Below are 22,250 nucleotides of genomic sequence, written 5' to 3'. Positions count from 1 at the left end.
AGGGTTTTGCTGCTGCATCTGCAGCGCTGCTGCCATGGGTGGCAGATGCCCCTGCTCTTCGTGTGCCCATGGGCTGCAGCAAATGGGAATCCCTCTGCACTGGCACTGCATCCCTAAAACAGCACCATGCTTAATTCCAGTGCAATGAGTAGAGGTGCTGTGTGTCTGCTAAGGAGAGTAAGACAAAAACACGTCTTTAAATTGGTGTTTGTTGTCTATAGGTCCTTAAAGAGCTGTAGTGTAGATCGCTGTTCTGTGCAGTGACTGTACTAATTGAATGTTCTGCTTCATTCATTTTGGTTTTGCTGGAATGAATCTACCTTTGCTTCCTTACATTTTTTTTTTCCAAAATATATTTCCTCTTTATATATATTTAATGCAAGATGCAGTTTGGGTGCTATGCTGCTCTTGGATTCAGTGCTATGTTGTTTTATAGCTAGCAAAAGGAAAGGATGGATGTGATTGATGTCCTGATGGTTTTCCGGGATGTAATGGTGAGCATAAGAAAATGTTGCCTGAGTTGTACTGATTTTTCCAGTCTAATCCCCTTTGACTCATGAAGATTTAACTTTTCTTTGCTCTGGGAGCCTCATACATCTTGAGAGGATAATACAGTGATAATCAGTGTTATCGTAACGCGTGGGATCCCTTTGCTGTTAACACGAGATTTGAGTCTCCTTCTAGTCAGTGCTGCGTTTCGAGGCAGGTTCTCAAATGAAACGTTACTGCCTTCACCCTTCAGTACCAGAGGAACTGATACTGAAATGTTAAGCCCTGCAGTCCCCCTTAGCAGGCAGGCTTTAGTTTGTTATTCCAGTGAAGTGCCCGTCCTAGCCGGCCTCCTTGCGGGCGCTCTGCCACTGCAAAGCAGTTTAATGGGTATTTTAGGGGAGGCTTTTCCCCCGAATATGCTTGCAGCAACTCCTCTTCCTTTGGGGGTTGTGGGACTGGAGGGAGAAGGGGCTAATGGTAACTTTCCTTATAATAATGTTCTAGGAGAATTTGAGCTTTATATTGCTGAAATAATGTATTATAATTTGGATGCTCATGCTTTAGAGCAGAGTTCAGGTTCATCAGGGTTTTTTTCCTTTCCATTCGCACTAAGAAGCCAGATAGTATTAAGGTTTTCAGTGAGCTGTGTGACCCTGTCTGAGGGAGTAACTCAACTCTTGAAACCAAACTTCAGAGTTAAAACACTTCTCACCTGAAGAGCTGTTGTGAAATTGCAAGGAAGGAACGTTGCATTAGTGCAGTATTGCAATTAGCTTCAGAATATATGGGGATTAAAGACACTTGGATTTCCTTCCTTTTGAGATAGGACAGCTCTGGTGAGGCCGCTTGCTTATCTGAAAAATGTTGAGGATGTGCCCACTTATGGGAGAGAAATACACATCCCACGTCTATTTCACAGGTTCTTCACAAGCACAATTCCTATTTTAGATCCCCTTCCCTCTCCTTTCTTCCCAGGTTGTTAGAGCTCACCTTTCCTCTCTATTAATAGCCCATGATGGAGCTACAAGGGTCCCCTCCTGCAGGTCGCGTTGTGTGGCTGAGCTAAAGATCTTGTGCTGGAGCTCTCCATCCATCACTTGCACTGCCTAGCATGGTTCTTCTCTCCATAATTTGACCTCCTGCATAATATTGACCATATAACTTCTCTTAATTTCTGTTTTAAATTATTTGGGATTAAATACGTGTTTTTATTGATGTCAAGAGTAGTGATGTGGAATCCTTTGTAATCCTCCATAAATTGTCCCATGGCTGATTAACTTTGCTGTTAATCTCTATTTTTAGTCCAGAATGATTACCACTGATTACTGCGTGGCTTCCTTTGCCTGTTGAATTGAAAAGCCCTTGGTTGTCACCTCTTCCTTTCCCCTGTAGGCGCTTAGGAACATAAAATTCATGATATATCATTTGATAAGCCGCTCACCTTGTCTCCCCGCAAAGCCAGCCCTCCTCCTGCCCCATTCCCCGTGTGTGCCAGCGACGCTGTGCCCGGGACGCAGCCTTGGCTGGTGCCTGCAGAGGCTCTGGGCAGTGCCCACCATGGGCACCACCAGCCTGAGCAGGGAGCTGGCAGCAAACCCTAGCAGGGGGCGTCATTCCCATGCTCGGCTTTCCAGCACCGGGAAACCTGGGGGCGTTTTCTTTCTCCAGCAAGCAGCAGCAAGCTGGGTGGCACTTTTAGGGCTATCCCATCTTCATATATTATTTAAACAAGTCATCCCCCAGGCTCGTGTGCAGCCCTCCACAGGGTAAAGCCCGTACCACACACGCAGGCCTTGCCTTTATCTGCACTTCGTTATTTCACGCTTTAAATCCAGCTTAGCTTTCTACCGAAATGGGAATACCAAGCGACCTGGTTGTAAAAGGAAGCTGGGGAGAGTTTTTTGGAGTTACTTTTAAAAACTTCGTATACAAATAGTGTAAAGTAAAGACTTCTCTGCAGAGTTTCCCGGCCTGAACTGCTGCATTGAGAAAGCTTAGGTTAGTGATAGGTTTGTGAATGCAATGGGAGCACACTGAACTAGAAAGCTTCCAATTTAGTTCAGCAAAGAATATTTTAATGGCAGAGGCGTGCGCGAGTCTCCTCAGTGTTTCTGTGGGTCATTCTCCCCGAGAGGCTTTTGGTGAAAGCTTTTTGGGTGCCCTCCAGCTGACTCGCTTTGAGCCAGCCCTTGCTCCCGCGATTGCATTTGCCCTTGGCTGAGGCCCTGTGTGCTGAAGGCTTTAGGGCTGAGCTGGGTTGCTGATGGCAGGTGAGCAGGCACAATGCCTTTGGTGGTAAAATTTGACACCTGTATATTTGTTAAAAGCTTAATCTTCCATGGGCTTTTGGTTCTGAGCGTGAGATTGATGATGCGAAGTCTTATTTTCTCTTCAGAAGAGAAATGGAGGGGCTGGAGCTGAATGCAGGTATGCTTGGTTATTCATTCCCTTAAAGTACGCCGTTGTTTCATGCACATTTCACAAAGTAATTTGTTTTACCCTCAGCACCTGGCAGCAGTGGAAGAAAGAAAGATCAAGTCCCTGGTTGCCCTTCTGGTGGAAACGCAGATGAAGAAGCTGGAGATAAAACTTCGTCATTTTGAGGAGTTGGAGACCATCATGGACAGAGAGAAAGAGGCAGTAAGTAGGGGGATACGTTTCTGAAATTCTGGATTACGCTCCTATATGTCAGCAGTTGGAAAACCAGCAGCTTCAGCTGTTCCTCACCTTTATGCAGTTGTTCATACCTCAGCAGAATTCTTAATTACTCCATAAATTACGGTGTTAGATTCTCTCCTGAAACATAAGAAGGCAGCTAGTTGTATCCTGAATTTGCTTCCTAATCCTTATTCCTCTGATCCAAGCACGAACACAGAACTGAGTGTTTCTGAGGTGCCGTTCCATGAGCAATGTCTGACTTAAGAATGTCTTTCCCTGTAAAGAAAATGAAGTGGTTGGAAACTTTACTCTTTGCCTAGAAGCGGGGGGAAACCAGGACTGGCCCCCTCTTCCTCCCGACCCAGTTTAGACTGGGGATTTGGGGTTAAGTATCCAGTTTTAGGAGGGTGTTCTCAGTAGCTCTTGGAAAGATCTTCCAAGGGCAATGCGGTAGCAGCAGAATGCATGCTAAGGAGCAACAGTTTCTCATTTTGTTATAAGGAAATTGCCTGAGCTGGAGAGGGAAATGGCAGCCTGAAGAGAAGGGAGGGACACGGCAATATCAAGAGTTGAGAAAGATGCGAGAGTTAATGATTGCTCTTGGGGAACAGAGGAGTATCCAAATAAAGCCAAATTAGCACATCTGAATACAAAGTGAAGTGGTGAGGTAGGTAGAGAAGAGGATCTGGGCAAGCAAAGCAGGAGGGTTATTAGCTGCTGTCTTTGACCTAACAAGGTGGTAAGGCAGAGCTCAGGTTCTGATTGAGGGCCACCCAGCTGAAAGGTGGTGACACCGAAACTGTATCTGTAGCGTGTTCCAAGCAGGGCTTCATTCATAATGCAACAGTGACATCTCAAGACTTGTGCATAGCTGTAATCAGGGCATAATATGGGAGAGAGACTGTCTCTGCCTGTCAGCAAGTGGGTGCTGCACCCAGTGCTGGGTCTCCTTTCACCTCTAGCTCAGCTGCCTTTCAGAGGAGCAGCCTCTCTGCAGCTACTTGGGTTTTGTTGGCCGCCAGGCAGATTTTGCCTTTCTCTGCCGTGCAATTAGCAGATTTTCATCAAGATGTTGTTACCGTGGGTATGCTGAGAAGATAGTGAGTCACGGTGCCGGGGTTTTTCCCCGTGCTCTACCGTGTGGGTTTAATGGAGCTTCCACCCTCACCTTGGCATTAATCACCCTGATGGGGTTTGACAACGTGTGGTCTGTTGGTGGAGCAGGATGTCAGCAGGAATTTCTTCACTGCTCGGCGTCCTCAACCCCTTCAGTGCAGCATCTGCTTCCAGTGCTGACTGGCAGCTTAAGAAATGAACCCAACTGTTTTGCAGGGGTTCTCTGCAGACCCCTTTATCTGGAGGCTGCATTCTGGTATAATAAAAGGGTTTTTCTTTATGTGCATACAGATTTCTCCCTTTCCCCCTGCCCGATGGCTAAAATTCAGTCTTTTTCACTTTTCACCTTTGATATTTAGTGGACTAATTAAAGCAAAAATGTCCTTCGTGTCCTTGCACACTTCGCAGGTGTCCTTATTCCTCCACAGACACTCTTAGAGTAAAGATAAACTGGTCCTGCATTTAAAAATATGCGCTCCAGACTGGCGAGTGTTAAGTACGAGGCAAAATGCGTTTGCTTCAATTTATAATCTGAAGCAATTTCAGCACTGCCAGCTCTGGGTGTAACCAGGGATTCTATTGACAGGTGCCTTCTTGACCCAGAATCTGTAATAACACAGCAGCCCCTGCACTCTTCAGTGTTTGTGCAAAGGGAGGGATTATTTGCTGAAGATGGGCTTGTGATACAGTGATGATTGTGGCACAGGGATACATTAAGTGCTCCTAATAACATCTTCTAATTGCAAATCACTTTGCAACAGCACAAAAAAAATGCGATTGGGAAACGATGGCCAGTAGCGTAGCATTCATGAACGTGTACCTAAAAATTTGACCAATTTGATGAACGGGAAAGAAGCAACGATACAAAATGCAGAAAGCTGGTCGTGGCAGCGCCTCTCCTTATTAAGCCTTTGTTTGGGGTCATTTGCAGTAATTGTCCTGCCACCTCCTGAGTGTGTTTTCCTGCATGCACAATTACACCCCTGGTGGAGGTGTCTCCTCGCAGGAACCCGGCGCCTTGCTCAAGGACAAAGGGGTCGTGGCAGCATGAGCAATCACACCGTAGGCCCTGCGTGCCGCAAAACAGCGCGCGCCGAGGACCATGTGTTATTCATGAGCTGCCTCCCTACCTGGTGCTGTGGAACGTGGGTTCTGCAGGAAAATGCTGTGTCCACCAATGCAGTCACACTGAGCTATCGGTGGAGCTCGGCCACCTTTGGAGAGCTTCTGCAGGGTTTCCTGCTTTACACCGTCTGTGTTTTAAAATACACGTTAAACATTGGCAAATCGGCAGAGGAAAAATAAAAGCCACCCAGATCTGTATGTCCAGCTGTTTGAGAGTTACAGATTATAATAATTTACAATGATACACTGTCATGGTGAAGGAAATTATATCTGGAGAACACCATGCTTGGGTGTTACAGGCACAGAGCGGGATCCTGCCTGCAGGCACTGAGCACATGCTGCTGCCTCTGTGTTCTGCTTCACTCTCTCCTTAGAAATTGTCTTTAGTCGCCCTGGTCCCTCCATCCCAACCTGCAGGACAGGGCAAAAGAGGAAGAGCAGCAGCTGCTGTGAGTGCATTAAGGCTGAATGTGCAGCCCAGTTCTTGTGTCGTGGGGTAATTGGTTTCCTAAGCCGCTCTTTAGAGCAAAAGAAGGTGGAATCATCTGTTCCAGGGAGAAAATGGAGTGTTGCTTTTCCCAAAGCCTCTTGCGTATCAGGTTGAGATGGGTGTCAGCAGGAGAGCCAAGATGCCATGCAATTATTTGCAGAAGCAGCATTTTTCATGTGTGCTTTTTACCTGTTATCTTCCTCTTACCTTTTTCCCCTCTCTTCCTGGCACAGCTAGAGCAGCAGAGGCAGCAGCTGCTGACAGAGCGCCAGAATTTCCACATGGAGCAGCTGAAATACGCCGAGCTAAGGGCCCGTCAGCAAATGGAGCAGCAGCACAGCCAGAACCCGCAGCCGTCCCACCAGCATCCCGGCGGGCCTGGCATGAACCCCCTCGGAGCACCAGCACACCCAGGCTTGCTGCCCCATCAGCAGCCCCCTCCATACCCGATGATGCACCACCAGATGCCACCACCTCACCCGCCGCAGCCAGGTAAGGCCTGGAAGGGGCAAATGCCCTCGTCTTAGTCATCACCATTTATAGTAGCTCCAAAGAAGAGGAGTTGCTGGGTATAATTAGACAAAGTGTGAGAGGCGGGCTGTGTTTTATAATGGGCTTCTTGTGAAGTGGGAGCAGTTTGCTGCTAAATCATTAGCTTGGCTTGTTCTGCAGCTTCCTTGTAGAGCTCTGGCTCCGGTACCAGACGTATGAATGGAAGCTGTTGCAAACAAGCCAGACTGCGTGTGTTGGTCCAGGGCTGTCTTGGAGGATGTGGCATCCCAGGTTGCACCGTGTTATTTCTAGGCTTGCTGAATGTTGTTACCAAAAAGCCAGAAAATGATACCAAGCCTGTGTTGCAGCACTTTACTCATCATAACCTGATGCATTAAACAGCCACATTCAGCATCCAGTCACGTAGGTGAAATAGCTCAAACCTCTACTGTCAAAATCTGTATTGCAAAAGTAGGAAAGCCTAGAAAGAATGAAGATTTCCCGCCTTAGATGAAAATATAGCAAGGTCTGTCTCATATTCTGCCTCCAGCGTGATGGTGCTTATAAAGAGCCACAAATGCTTTACATTCATCCCTGTTCTGAGTAAGAGAAGAAGTTTTGCTTTGTAGAACACATAGTCTTAAAGTCTTACAGTTAATCGGAGAATGCCTGTAAACACAGTGTGAGCAGAGCACGAGGGAAGGTGAAATCACTGCTAAATTGAATTAAAATTGAATTTTGAGACCCGGCTCGACGGCAGAGCCCAGCAGGGTGTGAGCAGTGGGACAGGGTGGCGCTGGAGACCCGGAGCTGGCGGGGAGCCCAGGGGCCCGTACGGCTCCAGTCCGGTCCCGCTGAGCACCCAGCACTGGGTGGGGGGAACAGAGCCCCCTCGGCGCGTTCGCTGAGGACCCCAAACAGGAGGAGCCGCCGAGGGCTGCGCGGGCACCGCAGGGACCTGGGCAGGGTGCAGGGCTGGGCACAGAGGAGCCCTGGGGGTTCAGCCCAGACCAGAGCAGGGGCTGGGCGTCCCTGGGCGTCCTGAGGGTGACACGGGGACCGTGACCGGCAGCGCGTCCTCGTGGCCACCAAGGCCGATGGCCTCCTGGGCGGCACCGGGAAGAGCAGAGCCTGGCCAGGAGGTCGGTGCTGGGGAGGCCGCGTCTGCAGAGCTGGGTCCAGCGCGGGGCTCCCCGGGACAGGAGGGAACCTCAGCTGTTGGGTGGAAGATAGTCCAGATACTGAAGGTGGGCAGAGGAAGGACTGGACAAGGATGAAGTTCCAATGGGAAGCGGATCAGAAGGGAAGAATGAGAAACTGATGGTGTGCTGGAAGCGATTTTCCAAATCCAGAGTAGGAATGATGCAATAGCAGCAATAAGGGGACAAGAGTCAGCAAGGGCACCAAAGCAAGAGTGAATAAAGGGAAAGAGCGTGGGATTTAACCAGAGGCAGGAGAGATGTATGGCGAGTTTGAAAGTGCTGATAAACAGGGCATGTTCTTGTCTGCTCTCCATTTTGTACAAAGGAGAGCTTCTCAGTTAAAGCTAACACAGAGCCCCCGGGCTCTGTTTTGTGTTACCTTGATGGGAGCCCAAGGGAAGGGCAGCTTGTAGAAGATCCGTGTTGCACGTGTAACGTTTGGAAAAGAGCCGAGGCACTGAGTGAAGCAGCAGGGTCACCACAGTGGTGGTGTAGACCTGGTCTGTCCTGGAGAGCACTGCAGAGCAGTCGGCTTATGCTCCCTCGGATACTAGAAGCAAGCCGTGGAGGAAAGTGGTTCCCCATCCTTCTGAAAGCCGGTAATTGAGCAGTGAAGCAATAAGGGGCTTCAGCAACCTTGTATTTATTGCAGCCTCCCTTCAGATGAAAGAAATTTCTAGCCAAACAAGGGAGAAGAGGCAGCCAATTCACACAAGAAGCAGCTTGAACAATTTCCAATCCCTAATAGTCCTTTAGGAATTTGCTTTGACAGACCCAAGTCTGTCACCCGCCCTGCCCTGTCTGGACAGCTCTGCCTGCCTCTCTGCCCTTCAGTTGTGCTCGATGCCAAATGAGAGTCCGAGAGCTGTGTTGGTCAGAAGGCTCCTCAGAAAGTCTCCTGTCCACCCCCTGGCGCAGAGCAAGTCCAGGTCGGTCAGGGTGCTCAGGGACTTCTCCTGCTGAGACTTTAGGTGACCATATGGCTGTGCCTCACCTCTGGAGGAAGAACATTTAGGAATAAAATTATATATATTTCTGTCATTTATTCAAAACAATTCCTTGTATTTCAAGGGAATATTCCAGACCTTGATGATAAGTAATCAAGTTGGGAATGTTTCCAGGCTCACCTTAAAAATCATCTTATTCTTGGAAGGTATCATGACTAGCAAATGCTGCTCTTCTGTGAAGATACTTATGGGAGTTGTATGTAAAGACTTAGTTATACCTGCTGAATGTAATTGAAATGATAATTTAAATTAGAATAGCACCTCCTGGGTTGTAGTGACCGGGATTGGCTGGCCAGCTGTTGCAGCAGCGGACACTACATTTTAATGATATTCAGCTATTTGACCAAAACCGAGTCCAGGAGATGACCTGATTGCTTATCAGCTGAAAATCTTTTGAAAGATTTTATATATCTCATATAAACTGCTGTTGAAGAGGCTGAAAAGCTTGGGCATCGTGATCAAAAATGGACACGGCAGCCCAAAGCATTCAGAAGGCTGAATTTTCATCCCAATGAAAGCCCGAGGAAAGGGCGGGTTGTAAAAGATCCATGTTGAGCATAGACCATTTGGAAAAGAGCAGAAGTACCCAGTGAACTAGCAGGATTTGCAGATGACCGTGAAAATGTCATCTAATCCAGCTGTGTGAATCTTCACCATAATGAAACATGATGTGATCAACAGATGCAGAGTAATGCCCATCGGAGAGGAAAATAAGAGTTAGTCGTCTCGTGATCCAGAAGCTGAAGCTAACTCTCTTTCTGAGGATCAGGGCCAGTGAGTTCCCGGGGTTGTTGCACGCTTGTGGTTAGTGTTGAAGGTGTAGAAGGTTAATGCTGAAAGTGTAGAAAAAGAGCTGGTTTAGGGAACGTTAGCAAATACGCTGTGTTTTATAACACAGTCTGACATTATTGCAGCTTGGTTTGTACTTGCACACTGTATTAACAATCCACATCCATCCCCTAGCAGCAGAATGAAGAAACGCAAAAACACGAAAAAAAAACCAGCAAATTCAAAACAGAGCAGAGGAAAATGCCCTCTTGCGTGTCGTTGGACTGGCTCTCAGTTCCAAGCCACGACTGAGGCTGGAAGTATAACAAAATGAAATGCATTATTGCATGCGCTGGGGGACTACTAAAGGTTGGTTGCCTACACGTTCACATCCTCAGCTCACGTAACACCTTAGCGCTTCCACCCCGCCGTAACCACCCGGGCTGCCCATGTCCCCACCACCCCTTGCAAGGGGTGTTTCAGAGAACATGGTGCTGTGCTCATTAGCTGGTACTGCTCCTTCAAATTAGATTAAAAAGAGGCAATTGAAGAATTTCCGCTCACAGAATGATTGAGGCTGGAAGATCACCTAGTCCAACCCCTCTGCTCCAGCCGTGACACCTAGAGCACGTTGCACAGGATCGTGTCCAGGTGGGTCGGAGACTTCCTCGTCTCATCCGGAGGGATGAGGAGCAGCACTTCCAGCTCTGCTAATGGAGCAGGAGAGGCAGCAGTGGTGGCATCTTGCCCCTTGTCTAGCCTGGTGGCCCCTTGGGCAGGGCACCTTGTGAAGGTGACACCAAGAAGCCTTTTGAGAGGCTTCTTTGGAGAACTCAAAAGGCAACAGCCTTGATGTACCCAACTGGTCATGTTCCCAACTGAGCTTTCCTAGGAAGCAATCCATCCATTTTCACATATATATCTATATAAACCTCCCTCGCTGTCGCATCATAGTGGTTGAATCTGTGATGAACACCCGTCCTCTCTTATTTTCCCCCATCTCGGACTTTTGGTAGCTGCCATTCACCCGTTTGGATCTTTGACTTTTCAGATGTGGTCCAGCACTGAGGACTGTCATACAGTAGCTCATCAAGGCTCTGTGGTGGCACTGTAGGGTGACTTCTGTCTGGGAAACTCTCCAGATCCACCGATACCCTTCTATCTTCCAGACGTCTGCAGGGTAATATCAAGATTTTCAGTTCATTGTTAGCAGGGTGGTGAGAATAGTTGACCCCAAAGGAGGTTCTCTAAGAAGATACACCTCTTCCCCAGAGAAAAAGAGCCTGGAATCTCTATTTGGCTTTCCCAGTAATGCCATTTTTGAGTTGAATGGGGTTTTTCTTTGGAGTGAAGCAAGTATTTGCTTGCTGCCTTCACCACTGAGGTCTCCTATGAACGGAGGAACTGGAGCTTTCATCTTTCCTGCATTGAGGTTAAGCTGCTCCCTATGTTCCCCTGCTTGCTTTTGGAGCAGCTGCTAAGTATCTGGCCAGAATCCAAGCAGATGAGGGTGCTTTTCTCCTAGTGCTCTTGGGGAGCTTGGCCCAAGACTGCTAGTAGGCATGGAGCTAGGCTGAGGGCCTGTACGATGTGTCTGTTAAATAAATCCTTTGAAGAGTCAACCCTTCGTACATAGATGGGTAGCAACTTTTGCTGCTTGGCTGTTGATTTGTGATTCTGTGACACGAGCCAGGGAGTTTGCCATGGTTGGCCACTCATCTGTGCCAGCAGCTAGGTCACTGCACACCCATCTTCAGCAGTCTTGGCAGAGAAGCCCAAAATTGGAGTGTTTGTTTGGATTATTGAAGACTGATAGACAATTCGCTGCTTGCTGGTCCATCTAACAGCTCTACAGGAAGATCTGGCCTGTCCAGTTTGCCTTAGAGAAAATCCCCGAGCAGGTCAGCGGTGTCTGAGAGCCACCAGTGGTCAAGTTTTCAAGATACAGCCGTGCATGGAAGTGCAGCAGCAAGGCCCTCATGGGAGGCTATAGTTGGAATTAGCTGTTGCAGGGTCCTCTTCAGCTGCATCTTTTTAACTCCTTAAAATGATGGACCTTATCTAGGTTCGCGAACAGTTTTCTAATCATAAGAATGACTAAAAATGTAACTTGACTGTGATAACTGTTGGTATCTGTTGATACCTAAGTTTTGGTCTTAGCCCTTGTTGACTTCCAAGTCAACCTGGAAGATGCCACTACTACCCTCAAATGCCTTGGCTAAAGCCAAGCCTCTCTCTTCTGGTATTCTGTGCTAAAATACCTCTCCAGAAAGGATTTACAGGACTCAGGTCAGTGTTGAATTCATTGAAAATGTGAAATGGCTGAAGAGGAACAGTTAAATACTGCAGGTGCTCTCAGTGCCCTCTCAGCAACACGTGAGGATCAACACAGGCAATCTTGGGTAAGTCAGAATCAGAGCAGAGCTGTTCTCCTTAGACAACAGGTCATGGGTTTGAAGAGAAATCCTCAAGCCCGAACCCTGAATTTGAGGGCAGACATTCGAAGTCCACTGCAGGCTCAGGGAGAGCGACTGAGCCGGGCTCCGACTCCAGCCTTCCTCCCTGCCACCCCTATGTGCGCGGAGGGGAGCTGCGGTCGCAAGCAGCGGGGAGCTACGTGGGCTTGTCCTGGATGGAAGTCAAGGAAAGGAAGGGAGCACTGAAGTAACACGCCCTGGGATTCAGGAGAGCAAAGGAATTCCTTGCTCTTGGGCAGAGCATAGTCAGAGCTCTTGATTAAAAGTTGATGGTGCAGCTTTTCCCCACAAAGTTCCATGGCTTCGGTGTCAGTCCTTGGAAACTGCTGGTGAATCCCAGAAGGGCTGAGGGTGGCAGGGACCCCTGGAGCTCCCCCAGCGCAGCCCCTGCTCCACAGGGACACCCAGAGCACGGGGCACCCGGTGGCACCCGGGCGGCTTGGGGAGATGCCCAGAGCAGGAGCCTCCGCAGCCTCCCTGGGCAGCCTGGGCCAGGGCTCGGGCACCTCCCAGTGCAGCAGCTCTTCCTCCCGTGGAGATGGGACCTGCTGGGTGTCAGCTTGTCCCCACTGCCCCTTGGCCTGCCGCTGGCCACCACTGAGCACCACAGTTGGTGCTGCTGCTTCTGGCCCGTTCCACAGAAATCCCACTACCAGCTCAGTTCTCCCCGGTTTGACTTTACTACAACTCTTAATTTTGTTGTGATTGAACTTACTCCGTTCTCTCCTCCCTCTGCCTTTTTTTTCCCCTCTGCAATGAATTTTGTAGTTTTTGATGATGGTTGAAATGGTCTGTAAATAATTTTTGGCTTCCTCCTTTTTCAGTAAGTGCTGCACATATCCATTATTTAAAATCTGTTTCTAAATCGAGCTGCCTGCTGCCCTTTCCTCTTGCACTGCCTGCAAATTTAGTTTTGATGAATTGTTTTTTTTCCTTTAGTTGTGGATTTTGCATTTGTTTCGTTGCAGTAAATATTTTCCAAGAACTGTCAACGCTTCCTTTTTCCCAGTGGCAGGTAATGAGCTTGCTGGCAAGGAGCTTGCAGGGAGTCCTCACGAAAAGAGGAACACAAAGCAATGAGTGGTGAATGGTTCTGCAGCCTTCCTCCTAATGTCCTCATCAGTGCATAATTGTGGGTTTGTGTGCTGCTTGGGGTGGTAATACACCAACATTATTAAATGCACATTGGGGACTATTTTTCATACTTTTCTCTGCCGTGGAAAGGAAGTTGGTTTAATTGCCTCTTGACAGAATATAAGCACCGACTTTGGGGTTTTTTGCTGTGGTTTTAGTGCTGAAAGTTGTTTGTATGGTTGGCAAAGGGAGAATTCCTGCGCGTGCATCTTCTTGCCCTGCTGGACATGAGGGCAGGTAGAGGGTTTTGTGGTTCTTGCCATTAGCAGCTGGCTGCTGTGTTATCCCCTGCAACAACCCGGCCGTGCAGAAAGCACCAGGGGCTGGAATAGCAGATTGGAATCAGCCAGAGGACAGCAATTCCACCGGGGATGCCGGATAACGTGGCCATGACCTGCCTCATACTGTTGACATTCTGCTATCTGCAAGGTTTGAGCTCCTCCAGATTCCTCACAAGCATCTATTATTGAAGGTGCATTAATACAGGATGGTTCCCGGCGTGCCAGCGCTCCGGCACGCGGTGTCGCGCGTGGTACCTGCCCCGTGGAGGCAGCGCCATGGGCAGAGTTGAGATTGAAGTTAAGAGAGTTGAGATTGGAGAAAGATGCAGGGATCCCTGGCAGAAATCCGAGGAGCGCCGCGGTGCCGACCTCCATCTGAATTCCCAGCCCCAAAACGGGAGCTTCCTTCTCCGAGCACGGGCGGCTCGGGAAGGGGAAACGGTGAGAGGAGAGGGGCAGCATTCGAATGGACACCCACTGCCTGCTCCAGGAATGCAAAAATATTGAAGCGCTCCCACTCTGGTGCCCGCGGGCAGCCCCTTCCATCGAGGTAGAGGCTCATTTAATATAGGTGAGTAAACACCTTGGACATCTTACAAAAACAGCTCTTACATTTCATTATAAGGGGAATTTGCAGGAATTTGCCGTTTTCCCTTGGTTGCTAGTGCAGTGCTTCAGAGCATGCATTAGAAAATGTCAAAAACATCTAACATGTAAAGGCGCTTTTTATTTTTTTTTTCAGTCTGCTAAATCTCATTCTGTTGAACCTTTTGGCTTTATCTCCTCCTGCGTCTGCTGGTTTTAAGCTCTCCCCCTTATGTAGGTCACACTTTCACATTTTACGCTTCAGCCGCTGTCTTGGAGCTGTATCTCTTGTAGGATGAAATAGCATCTGATCTCTATAGAAATAGCACTGGGGTTTTTTTGCTGTAGTGGTACTACCAATTTCCCTGTGCTTAATCCCAGTTTGGGTGTTGCTTGATTACTGCCCAACCTCAACATTTTGGAGTTATGCTCTGTGATAGTTATGTTGCTCTGCAAGGTCCTTCAAGCTAATTTTGAGATAAAATTGTAGTATTCTTAAAAAAATAATAATAATTTTTTAAAAAAAAGTCAGAGTCGACAGTCAGTCCTGCTTTCAAACATAGAGAAGCTTCTCGGCTTACTGGGCAGCTTCAGGAAAACTTAACGTGCCCCCTATTTTTAAATGTCCCAGCCTTGGGAGAATAACACTATAACACTTTACAGTAGGTTCTTTGAGTTGGCTGTAAAGGGCTTCCCATTTTTGTCATGAGATTTGGTGAGATTTAAAAGAGCAAATTCACGAGAAATTTATAAGAAGTTCTAAACTTTCAAATTTATAAGAAAGCAAATTAGATGGCAAATAAGAAAGTGGAGTCTCCTTCTCTGGAGGTCTTCACAACCCACCTGGATGCCACCCTGTGCCCCGTGCTCTGGGTGTCCGTGCTGGAGCAGGAAGGTTGGACTAGATGATCTCTAGAGGTCCCTTCCAACCTTGATGATTCTGTGAAATTATTTTAAGGTTGATTTAATTTGCCTTTGACAGTGATTCTAGCTGTTGCCGTGGCTGCTGTGACCATGTAAACCATAGCCCCTTAATGCTCCGCATTGCTACATGTCTGCAAGGCTCCGTTCACTGAAGGAAGCCTTGTCTAGCAGGAGAGCACGAGCCTTCACCTGAGGCCATTCAGTGTACTGCAAACCTGAGCCAGCTCCGGATCCTTCAGGGCATTTTAAGAAGTGTTCATTAAAAGCAACGTCAAGCCAGACTTCTTGACAGCAGAAGGGTGTTGTCCTGATGCAGCAGACCTGCTGTTCCTGGGCCATCCCCTTCCAAGGGGTGAGGATGAGGAGGCAGATTCCTGGCTTGGTATGGGATGGATACAACATTCCGGGCTTGGTGCTTACTCTGGCAGACCTGGCTTTTCACAAAGAGGCTGTGCAACCATGAACGTGCTGGGTCTGCCCAAAGGTCCCTGTGTCCAACCTCATAGGCCACAGCTGACACCTAGGGAAGAGCGTAAGAAATAGGCTAAAAGCCTTCCACAGTCATGCGTGTCCGTCTGCTTGCCACTGTAATTGGAGACCTAAGTGTCTACGCTGAGTCCACATCTCTATTTAAAAGAAATATATCTTGAGTGCGCTAGGAAAAACTGAAATGTTCAAACTTGAGGCGTGTGGAACTTACCGGGACCGTGAGGAGAATGCTTGAATCCTTCCTTGTGTGTGAAGGAAAACCAGCCTTTGCTGTTCTGGGTCCCAGGGGACAGGCTGTGTTTGCAGAAGCAACCGCAGAGGATTCAGGCTGCGTGCGGAGGACTTCTGGAGGGATTTTTCCATGCTTTCTTTAAATATTTCACACTAGAAATTTTAGCAGATGAAATTCAAGCTGCTGTTCATGTGCTATGACTGTGGTGCCACGGGCCACCACACATCACCAGCCATGTCACAAGTTCCCACATCCATCATGTGGGTTAGAGGAAGATCTGGAGCTTGACCTGGAGCCTCCTCCTGTGGAACTTGACCTGGAGCCTTCTCGCCTGGAGCTTGATCTGGTGTCTCCATGTCCTCTGCCAGGCTGAGAGCTTCAGAGCTGCTGCACGTGCAGAGGCTGAGGGAGAGCAGGGGGGCTCCAGCTCCTTGGGTTCTGCACATGAGCCTAGCAGGGGCAAGAGGAGCCGCTCACCTCTGCTCTTCCTGTTGTCCTCGCCTGCTTGAAGCTCCAAGCTGGAGTCCTCTAGAAGTTCCAGGCCAGGTAGAAGATGTCCCGTCACCACAGGGCTGCCCTTTGCTCAGTCACCCGTTGTGGGGACATGGGTGGCTCTGGGACCGTCCGCACACCCAGGCGCCCACCCCAGCGGCCCCGATCCTGTAGCTCCAGCCTCCCTCCTGCTGCCGTTGGGTTATTGTGTCTCGAGCTCCGAGCTGCCCTCGTGTTGTGCCACGCTGGAGCATGACGCACACGTAGCTGCCCCTGGCAGGGAATTTGTGCCATCTGCGCCCGTCTCCAGCCCCGGAGCGTTGCCCTTGCTGCTCTGCACAGACCCGCGCGCTCCTTGGACACCTCGCACGGCATAAGAACCACAGCTCGCCCAGGAGGGGTCCCGGCTGGACACGAGGAGGCCTGAGGCCAGTTGACTGGACCAAGGCCTGACTGGACAAAACCCCTGAGCAACCTGGTCTGGCCACAGAGCTCAGGGCTCAGCTTTGGAGCAGGAGGTTGGTTGAGGTCTCCGGAGGTCCCTCCAGTCACGTTCCTCTGCACTGAAGTTGCTGCCAGCTCAGGTTGAGGGACGTCTCGTTTGGCAGGACCATCTTGTTGGTCCTTATCAACCAGTTCCAGACTGCTTTAAACTGGACACCAGCGGCGCGTCAGTGCGAGTGAATGGTGTTTGTGCTGGAGCAGGACCTCGTTCCCTGAGCTCGCCCTGGCCTGGTTGGCCACAATCGGTGGGTGTCCATCCCCTTGGATGGCCTTTGCTCCAGCGGTGCAGGGGGCTCGGGGTGCCAAGAGCCCCCCTGGGGCAGCTCATGGCAGCACGGCCGCCCTGCCGAGGCGGACACGCTGCCTCCGTGTCTGCCCGGCGCTGCTTCTCATCCTCGTGGACGTTACGGCATCGTGCAAGATCATCTCCTCCAAGGAGGCTTCGAAACCTCCACCCGCAGCTTGTGCGCGGCCCAAACGGTGCGGTTCAGACCGCTCTCTGTTCTGCTGAAACGCCAAAGGTACCTGAGTTGGTATCTAAGGAAGGTGTACGGGAATTCTCCCTCGCACCAGGATTGGTTTTGATAGGAGAGATACCTGGGCAGTCTAATTGGGAGCTGGGTGATTCCCTTCTTGCATGGAATGGCTCCGGGGCTCTGCTCCTGCTCGCCAAGGGCTCTTCCAGGGCAGTTGGGCTCCCGCAGCCCCGTTCGGGTGCCTAACGTGGGCCCTGTGCCAGGGCTCCCTTACCCGGGAAGCTGTGACGTGCAGGGGGATCCCAGGTACCTATTCCTGGGAGTAGTCCATGGGTGTTCCCATGGAATAGTCCCTCTTCCATGGGTGTTTCTGAAAATACAAGTGCCCGGCAGTTGTTCCTGCAGCAATTGTGCTGGCACTGGGGAGGGAGAAGCTTCTCCTTTGGGCTGACTCAGGTGGCATTTGGAGCGGGGATGGAGCTGGCTCTGTTCCAGACCTGCCTTTTTTGAGGACCTCTGGACTCCTCTGTGCATTTTTGTTCTGTTTTTCTGATCATTTGTGTTTCAAGCATGTTTCATTGCTGTGTGTTTTGAACCTTCTTGCAGGTCAGCTGCCGGGGCCGGGGCCGATGCTACCTGGGCAGCCCATGCCGGGCCGGATGATGCCAAGTGTGTCAGCCAACATCCATCCTGCCGGGAGCGGGCCGGCTCCGCCTGGCATGGCTCCCATGTCGGGCAACCTCCTCGGGCCCCGCATTCCTCTAGCCGCTCCCAACGGCCTCTGTAAGTTGGGATTCTCCATGGGGCTTCTCCCTGGCTCGGCTCGACGCTGGAAAAGGCAGCGTGGTTGAACCCCCTTTGTGCTGTGCAAATAAGATCCGGGCATCTTGGCAGCCAGAGATGGGTGCCAGGGGGGTGCTTGAAGCTTTAAGTGCTCCGAGGCATCCAAACGTGCGCTCTTGTCCTTTATTTTATTTATAACATCCCCTTTTTTATTTATAATGACTCCAAGGCTTTGTGGTCACCGACGAAAGCCTCTCTCAATCTGAAGTAATGCAGCAGGAGTGCAATTAGCTGTAGCTAAATCCCCACATAGTCGAGATGGGAATATCACCTCGTTCAGTGGTACCTTACTGATAACTTTGCATGGTGCAATGAAAAAGGGCAAGTCCTCATTAGGAAGAAGCAAAAGGTGTGTGGGAATGTTCCTCGCGTGGTGTCAACACCCGCTGGCGTTGACCAGCATACCCATGAAACGGCTGTTCGGAGGCTGCCTCTGTTCACACACGTCCTCTCTGCTCTCCTGGAGCTCCCCTTGGTTTTCCTGCCCTTTGCTCAGCCTCTCCCGCCGGGAATACCTTGTCAGGCTGCATTTCCTCATGCTCTTTTTCCCAGTCTTCTCTTTTCCTCCGTGCTGAGCAGCTGGGTCACGTCCCATTAGCATCTCCTTGGGGTGCAGGGGAGCTGGCCCTTCTGCCCCCTCCCTTCTCTCCTCCTGCTTGCTCCCACTCCAGCTGCCTCTGCCTTAACCTCCGCTTGCTGTTGGGAGTTCAAGCGCAGGCTCTGCCTATAAGCTGTAGTATTATATGTATTTTAAATGCCGCCCCTTCCGGATTGGGGGTGTTTTTCCTCCTGCGCAGGGTCCAGGCAGCGCTCGGTGCTCGGGAAGCGCAAGGGAAGCTCGGGAAGCGCAAGGGAAGCTCGGGAAGCGCAGGGCACCGTGCAGCAAAACCCGCTGCCCCGCTCAGCCTTTCCCCCGTTGTTCTTGCAGATCCCCCCGCCGCGCAGCCGCCGCCGCCGCCAGCAGAAGGGGTGACCCCCCCTCCGGCCGGAGCCCCGCCGGCCTCCGCCGCTCCCTAAGCAGCCCGAAGGAGGAACTCCAGCCGCAGCAGCAGCACCGCGGTGACCAAAACGCCTCCCCGGCTCCCTCGCGGCCCCTCGCAGGCGCCCGGCCTGCCCCCCGCGTGCATGTGTGCGCATACATGCATGTACATGCGTGTGCACACACATACACGCGTGTGCACACACATACACGCGTGTACACGTGTGCATACGTATGAACAAGCATGTGCGCACATACTTGTACATGCATGTGCGCACATACACGTGCGTGTACATGCATGTGCACACATACACGTGGAGGAGCCCGGCGCCGTGTGTCCCCGCCCTGCCCTGGCACTCCCTGGCATTCCCGGGAAGCCTCTGGCTGGAAGGTGCCGCCGTGGGTCCCGTTGCGGAGCCGCCTCCGCTCTGCCCGTTCCCTGGCTGCAGCTTTGGGCTCTCCTGGGGGAAAGCTTAAAAAGAGGGAAAAAACTTCCAAGGGGGAGGCAAGAGGTGAGATTTTAGGCTGGGGCAGATGCCACCTTCACCTGTGGCTTCATCCCTTGGGCTCTCCAGGTAGAGCGGGCCAAGATGGGACGCCAAACCCGTGATTTGGGCAGGAAAAGGAAAGTTAAGGGCACGCGGTAGTGTAGAAGGTGCAGAAATGCAGCTGCATTCATTAGCGGTACCTGATCGTTAAGGACTGTAGCCGAGTCCCGGGGCTGCCTCACTAACTTATTAAAGAAAATATTGATCCAGTGCGAACGAAGCCAGGAGCGAATCAATTGGAATAAAACCACTCACCGGTAGGAGGTTTCTTGCTCCGCATTTTATTTTTATTTTATTATTTTGCTTCTGAAGGTGGTAGTTGAGCCTTCCCTCTGAGTAGTTTGGTACAGTAGCCAACTGAGGAAACAAAAAAAAAAAAAGAAAACACACGATTTTTAGTCCCTCTTTTTGGAGCATATACTTTTTACCTTTAAAAAAAAAAAAAAGAATAAAAAGAAAAAAAAAAAAGAATAAAATAGTAGGTAGCGAAGAAGTGCGGGGGGTCGGGGCGGGTGGCTGGGGGGCGAGTGCCAGAACTACCTCCTGCAGCCGGGCGCCGCGGCGGGCAGCGCTGCCCCCGGCCCCCGCCCGGGCTCGGGGCGCCGGAGGCCACCGGAGCTGCTCCGAGCTCCGGCTCCGCTCGCGTCGCCCTTGGACCGGCAGAGAGGCCGGAGAGCGCTCGGGTGCCGGCTCCCCGCGGCGTGCGGAGGTCCCTGCACCAGCCCCGTGGCCGGGCGCTCAGCGCGGCGCCCGGGGCCTCGCGGAGCGGGAGCGGGGCCGGCGCACACGGAGCCGCGCGGGGCAGGGGGCGGACGCAGCCCGGCCTGGCGGAACCTCAGGTTGTTTTTAGCGTGATCCACTTCACAATGTAAAGGATCCAGACGGAGACTTATTTTTTACTGTGCTAGTGCTGATCCTCCAGAGTACCTGGATTCTTGACACTGTCGTGTTTCTGTATAAATGAGACATGTGCTGACTTTTTCATCTGATCCTCTGTATAGGGCCGGTTTTATTCCTGCGACGCAGCCACCCGATTTTGTGAAATAAAATTAAAAACAAAAAGTGGTTTTTGTACAAAAGCTGTGCCCGTTTGCGTGGAGTCTGTGCTCCCCGTCGGAGCTGTGCGTCGCTGGGCGCCGCGGCTCTGACCTGCTTGTGGATGGAGGTGCAAACCGCGGGCGCGAGGGGCGGCGAGGCAGGAGCGCCCCGCGGCTGTCGGAGCGCCCGAGCAGGGTCCGTGGTGGGCGCTGCCTTGGAAGACGGTGCCGTGGTTTAAAAGAGCTTAATGAACACGAGAGCCAGGGGCGCGAGGCTGGACACGGTCCCTGCAATCCCCGCTGCGCTCGGAGCGGCGCCCGGCGGCACGGATGGGACGGGGTGGGTGACAAACACCCACCTCGTGGCCGCAGCCTTCCCCCCAGTGCCCCTGGGCGCCTTGAGCAGAGCGAGCAGCGGGCACATTCCTCATGCCAGCCTTGGAGCTGGTTTTCCTCTTCCCAAGCCCGGGAAAGCTTTGCGGGAGCTGGAGCCTCCCCGTCCCTCCTGCCGCTGGGAACGTGGCCGAAGACGGAGCCCCGGCTGGTTGCAGCGGCGCCGGGAGCGGAGGGGAGGCCCCGGCGCCCGCCCGGGCTCCGTCGGGGGGCCCTGGGGCTCCCACCCCGCTCGGGAGCGGAGCCTTCGCTCCTGCCCCGATCCGGAGGGGTTTGCGTCTTCACGGGAGGGACCCGGAGCCCTCGGGGGCAGAGGGGAGCCGGGAGCGGCGGCGCTCACGGGACGGCCCCGGCAGCGGCTCCGTCGCTCCCTGCACCCGCCGGAGCAGCCACGGCCACTCCGCAGGGAGGCTCCAGCTCCTCCATCCTGCATTTTATCCTTAAAGCAAGGACGGGATCAACCCGCCGGAGCCTGGACATCGTCCGGGGCCCCGTCCACCTGCGGCTGCCGGGCGCAGGTGCCCGGGAAGGCCCCGGGACGGCGGCAGCTCCCAGGGCCCTGGACCGCCGGCCGGGCCGGCAGCCTCGGCCGCCTCCGCGCGACCCCTTTCCCAGGCCCCCGGCCCGTCCCCTTGGAAACGCGGCCCGGGCGCCGCAGCCGCCGGCGGAAGCGCCGGGAATATTAAGCAGGTGCCGCCGGGCGCCGGCGCCGCCACGCAGGGCGTCACCCGGAGCCACCGTGTGTCCTTCACCCGCCGGCCTGGTGTCACCCAGCGCTCGCTGTCACCCCGATGCTGCTGCCGCCCGTCACTGCTGTCACCCGCTGCGCTACCGCCACCCAGGAGCTCGCTGTCACCCCAAATCCCGCTGTCGCCCGTCACTGTGCTGTCACCCAGCTCCCTGCTGTCACTCGCTGTCCTGCTGTCACCCAGGACCCGACTGTCACCCCAAATCCCGATGTCTCTCACTCTTCCCTCTGCTGCCACCCTTCACTGGCGCCCAATGTCCTGCTGTCACCCAGGACCCCACGAACACCCAGCTCCCTGCTGTCACCTGAAACGTTGCTGTCACCCCGTGTCCTGCTGTCACCCAGCACCCACCAGCACCCGCTGTCACCCCAAATCCCGCTGTCACCCGGCCCTGTGTGTGAGGACCTGGGGGGTCCCCAGGTAAGGTGCCATTTGGGGACAGCAGGTGCTCCCAGTGCTGTAGGACGGGTCCCCCGTGGGAAGGGTCCCCCATGGGAAGGGCCCCCTGTGCTGGTTGGGGGTGCCAGGCAATCCCAGCAGCACCAGCACGGGGAGAACCCTGGGATGGCCCCAGGTCCCGGTGGGGACTCCCCGGATGGCTCCCGGTCCCGGTGGGGAATCCTGGGCCCGGTCCCGGTGCCAGATCCGGCTGCCGGGGGGTGTCTGGGGGTCCCGGACCGAGCCGGGGGTGGCGGCGGCTCCCGCTCCCGTTCCTGTTCCCGCTCCCGTTCCCGGGGCGGCGGCGCCTCGCGGAGCC

At 52.4% G+C, this 22,250-nt stretch overlaps 2 protein-coding genes across 2 annotated transcripts in view; both read left to right on the top strand.

Moving 5' to 3' along the window:
• SMARCC1 (SWI/SNF related, matrix associated, actin dependent regulator of chromatin subfamily c member 1) overlaps positions 1-17,817 on the top strand; it is a 69,422-nt gene extending 51,605 nt beyond the window's left edge. Inside the window, exons 26-28 of the mRNA XM_026044264.1 lie at positions 2,998-3,132; positions 6,115-6,373; positions 17,551-17,817. Coding sequence (XP_025900049.1) covers positions 2,998-3,132; positions 6,115-6,373; positions 17,551-17,795 — 639 coding nt within the window. The 3' untranslated portion in view covers positions 17,796-17,817. The remainder of the gene's footprint in view (positions 1-2,997; positions 3,133-6,114; positions 6,374-17,550) is intronic.
• Positions 17,818-18,098: 281 nt separating this feature from the next.
• The window catches only part of CSPG5 (chondroitin sulfate proteoglycan 5), a 6,427-nt gene continuing 2,275 nt past the window's right edge, over positions 18,099-22,250 (top strand). Inside the window, exon 1 of the mRNA XM_026044263.1 lies at positions 18,099-18,136. Within this exon, the coding sequence (XP_025900048.1) occupies positions 18,099-18,136 (38 nt within the window). The remainder of the gene's footprint in view (positions 18,137-22,250) is intronic.

Source organism: Nothoprocta perdicaria, unplaced genomic scaffold, assembly GCF_003342845.1.
Source record: "Nothoprocta perdicaria isolate Ctin4 unplaced genomic scaffold, notPer1 scaffold_357, whole genome shotgun sequence".
Lineage (NCBI taxonomy): Eukaryota > Metazoa > Chordata > Aves > Tinamiformes > Tinamidae > Nothoprocta > Nothoprocta perdicaria.
Note: the sequence above shows the minus strand (reverse complement) of the source record. Positions and strands in the feature narration are given on the sequence as shown.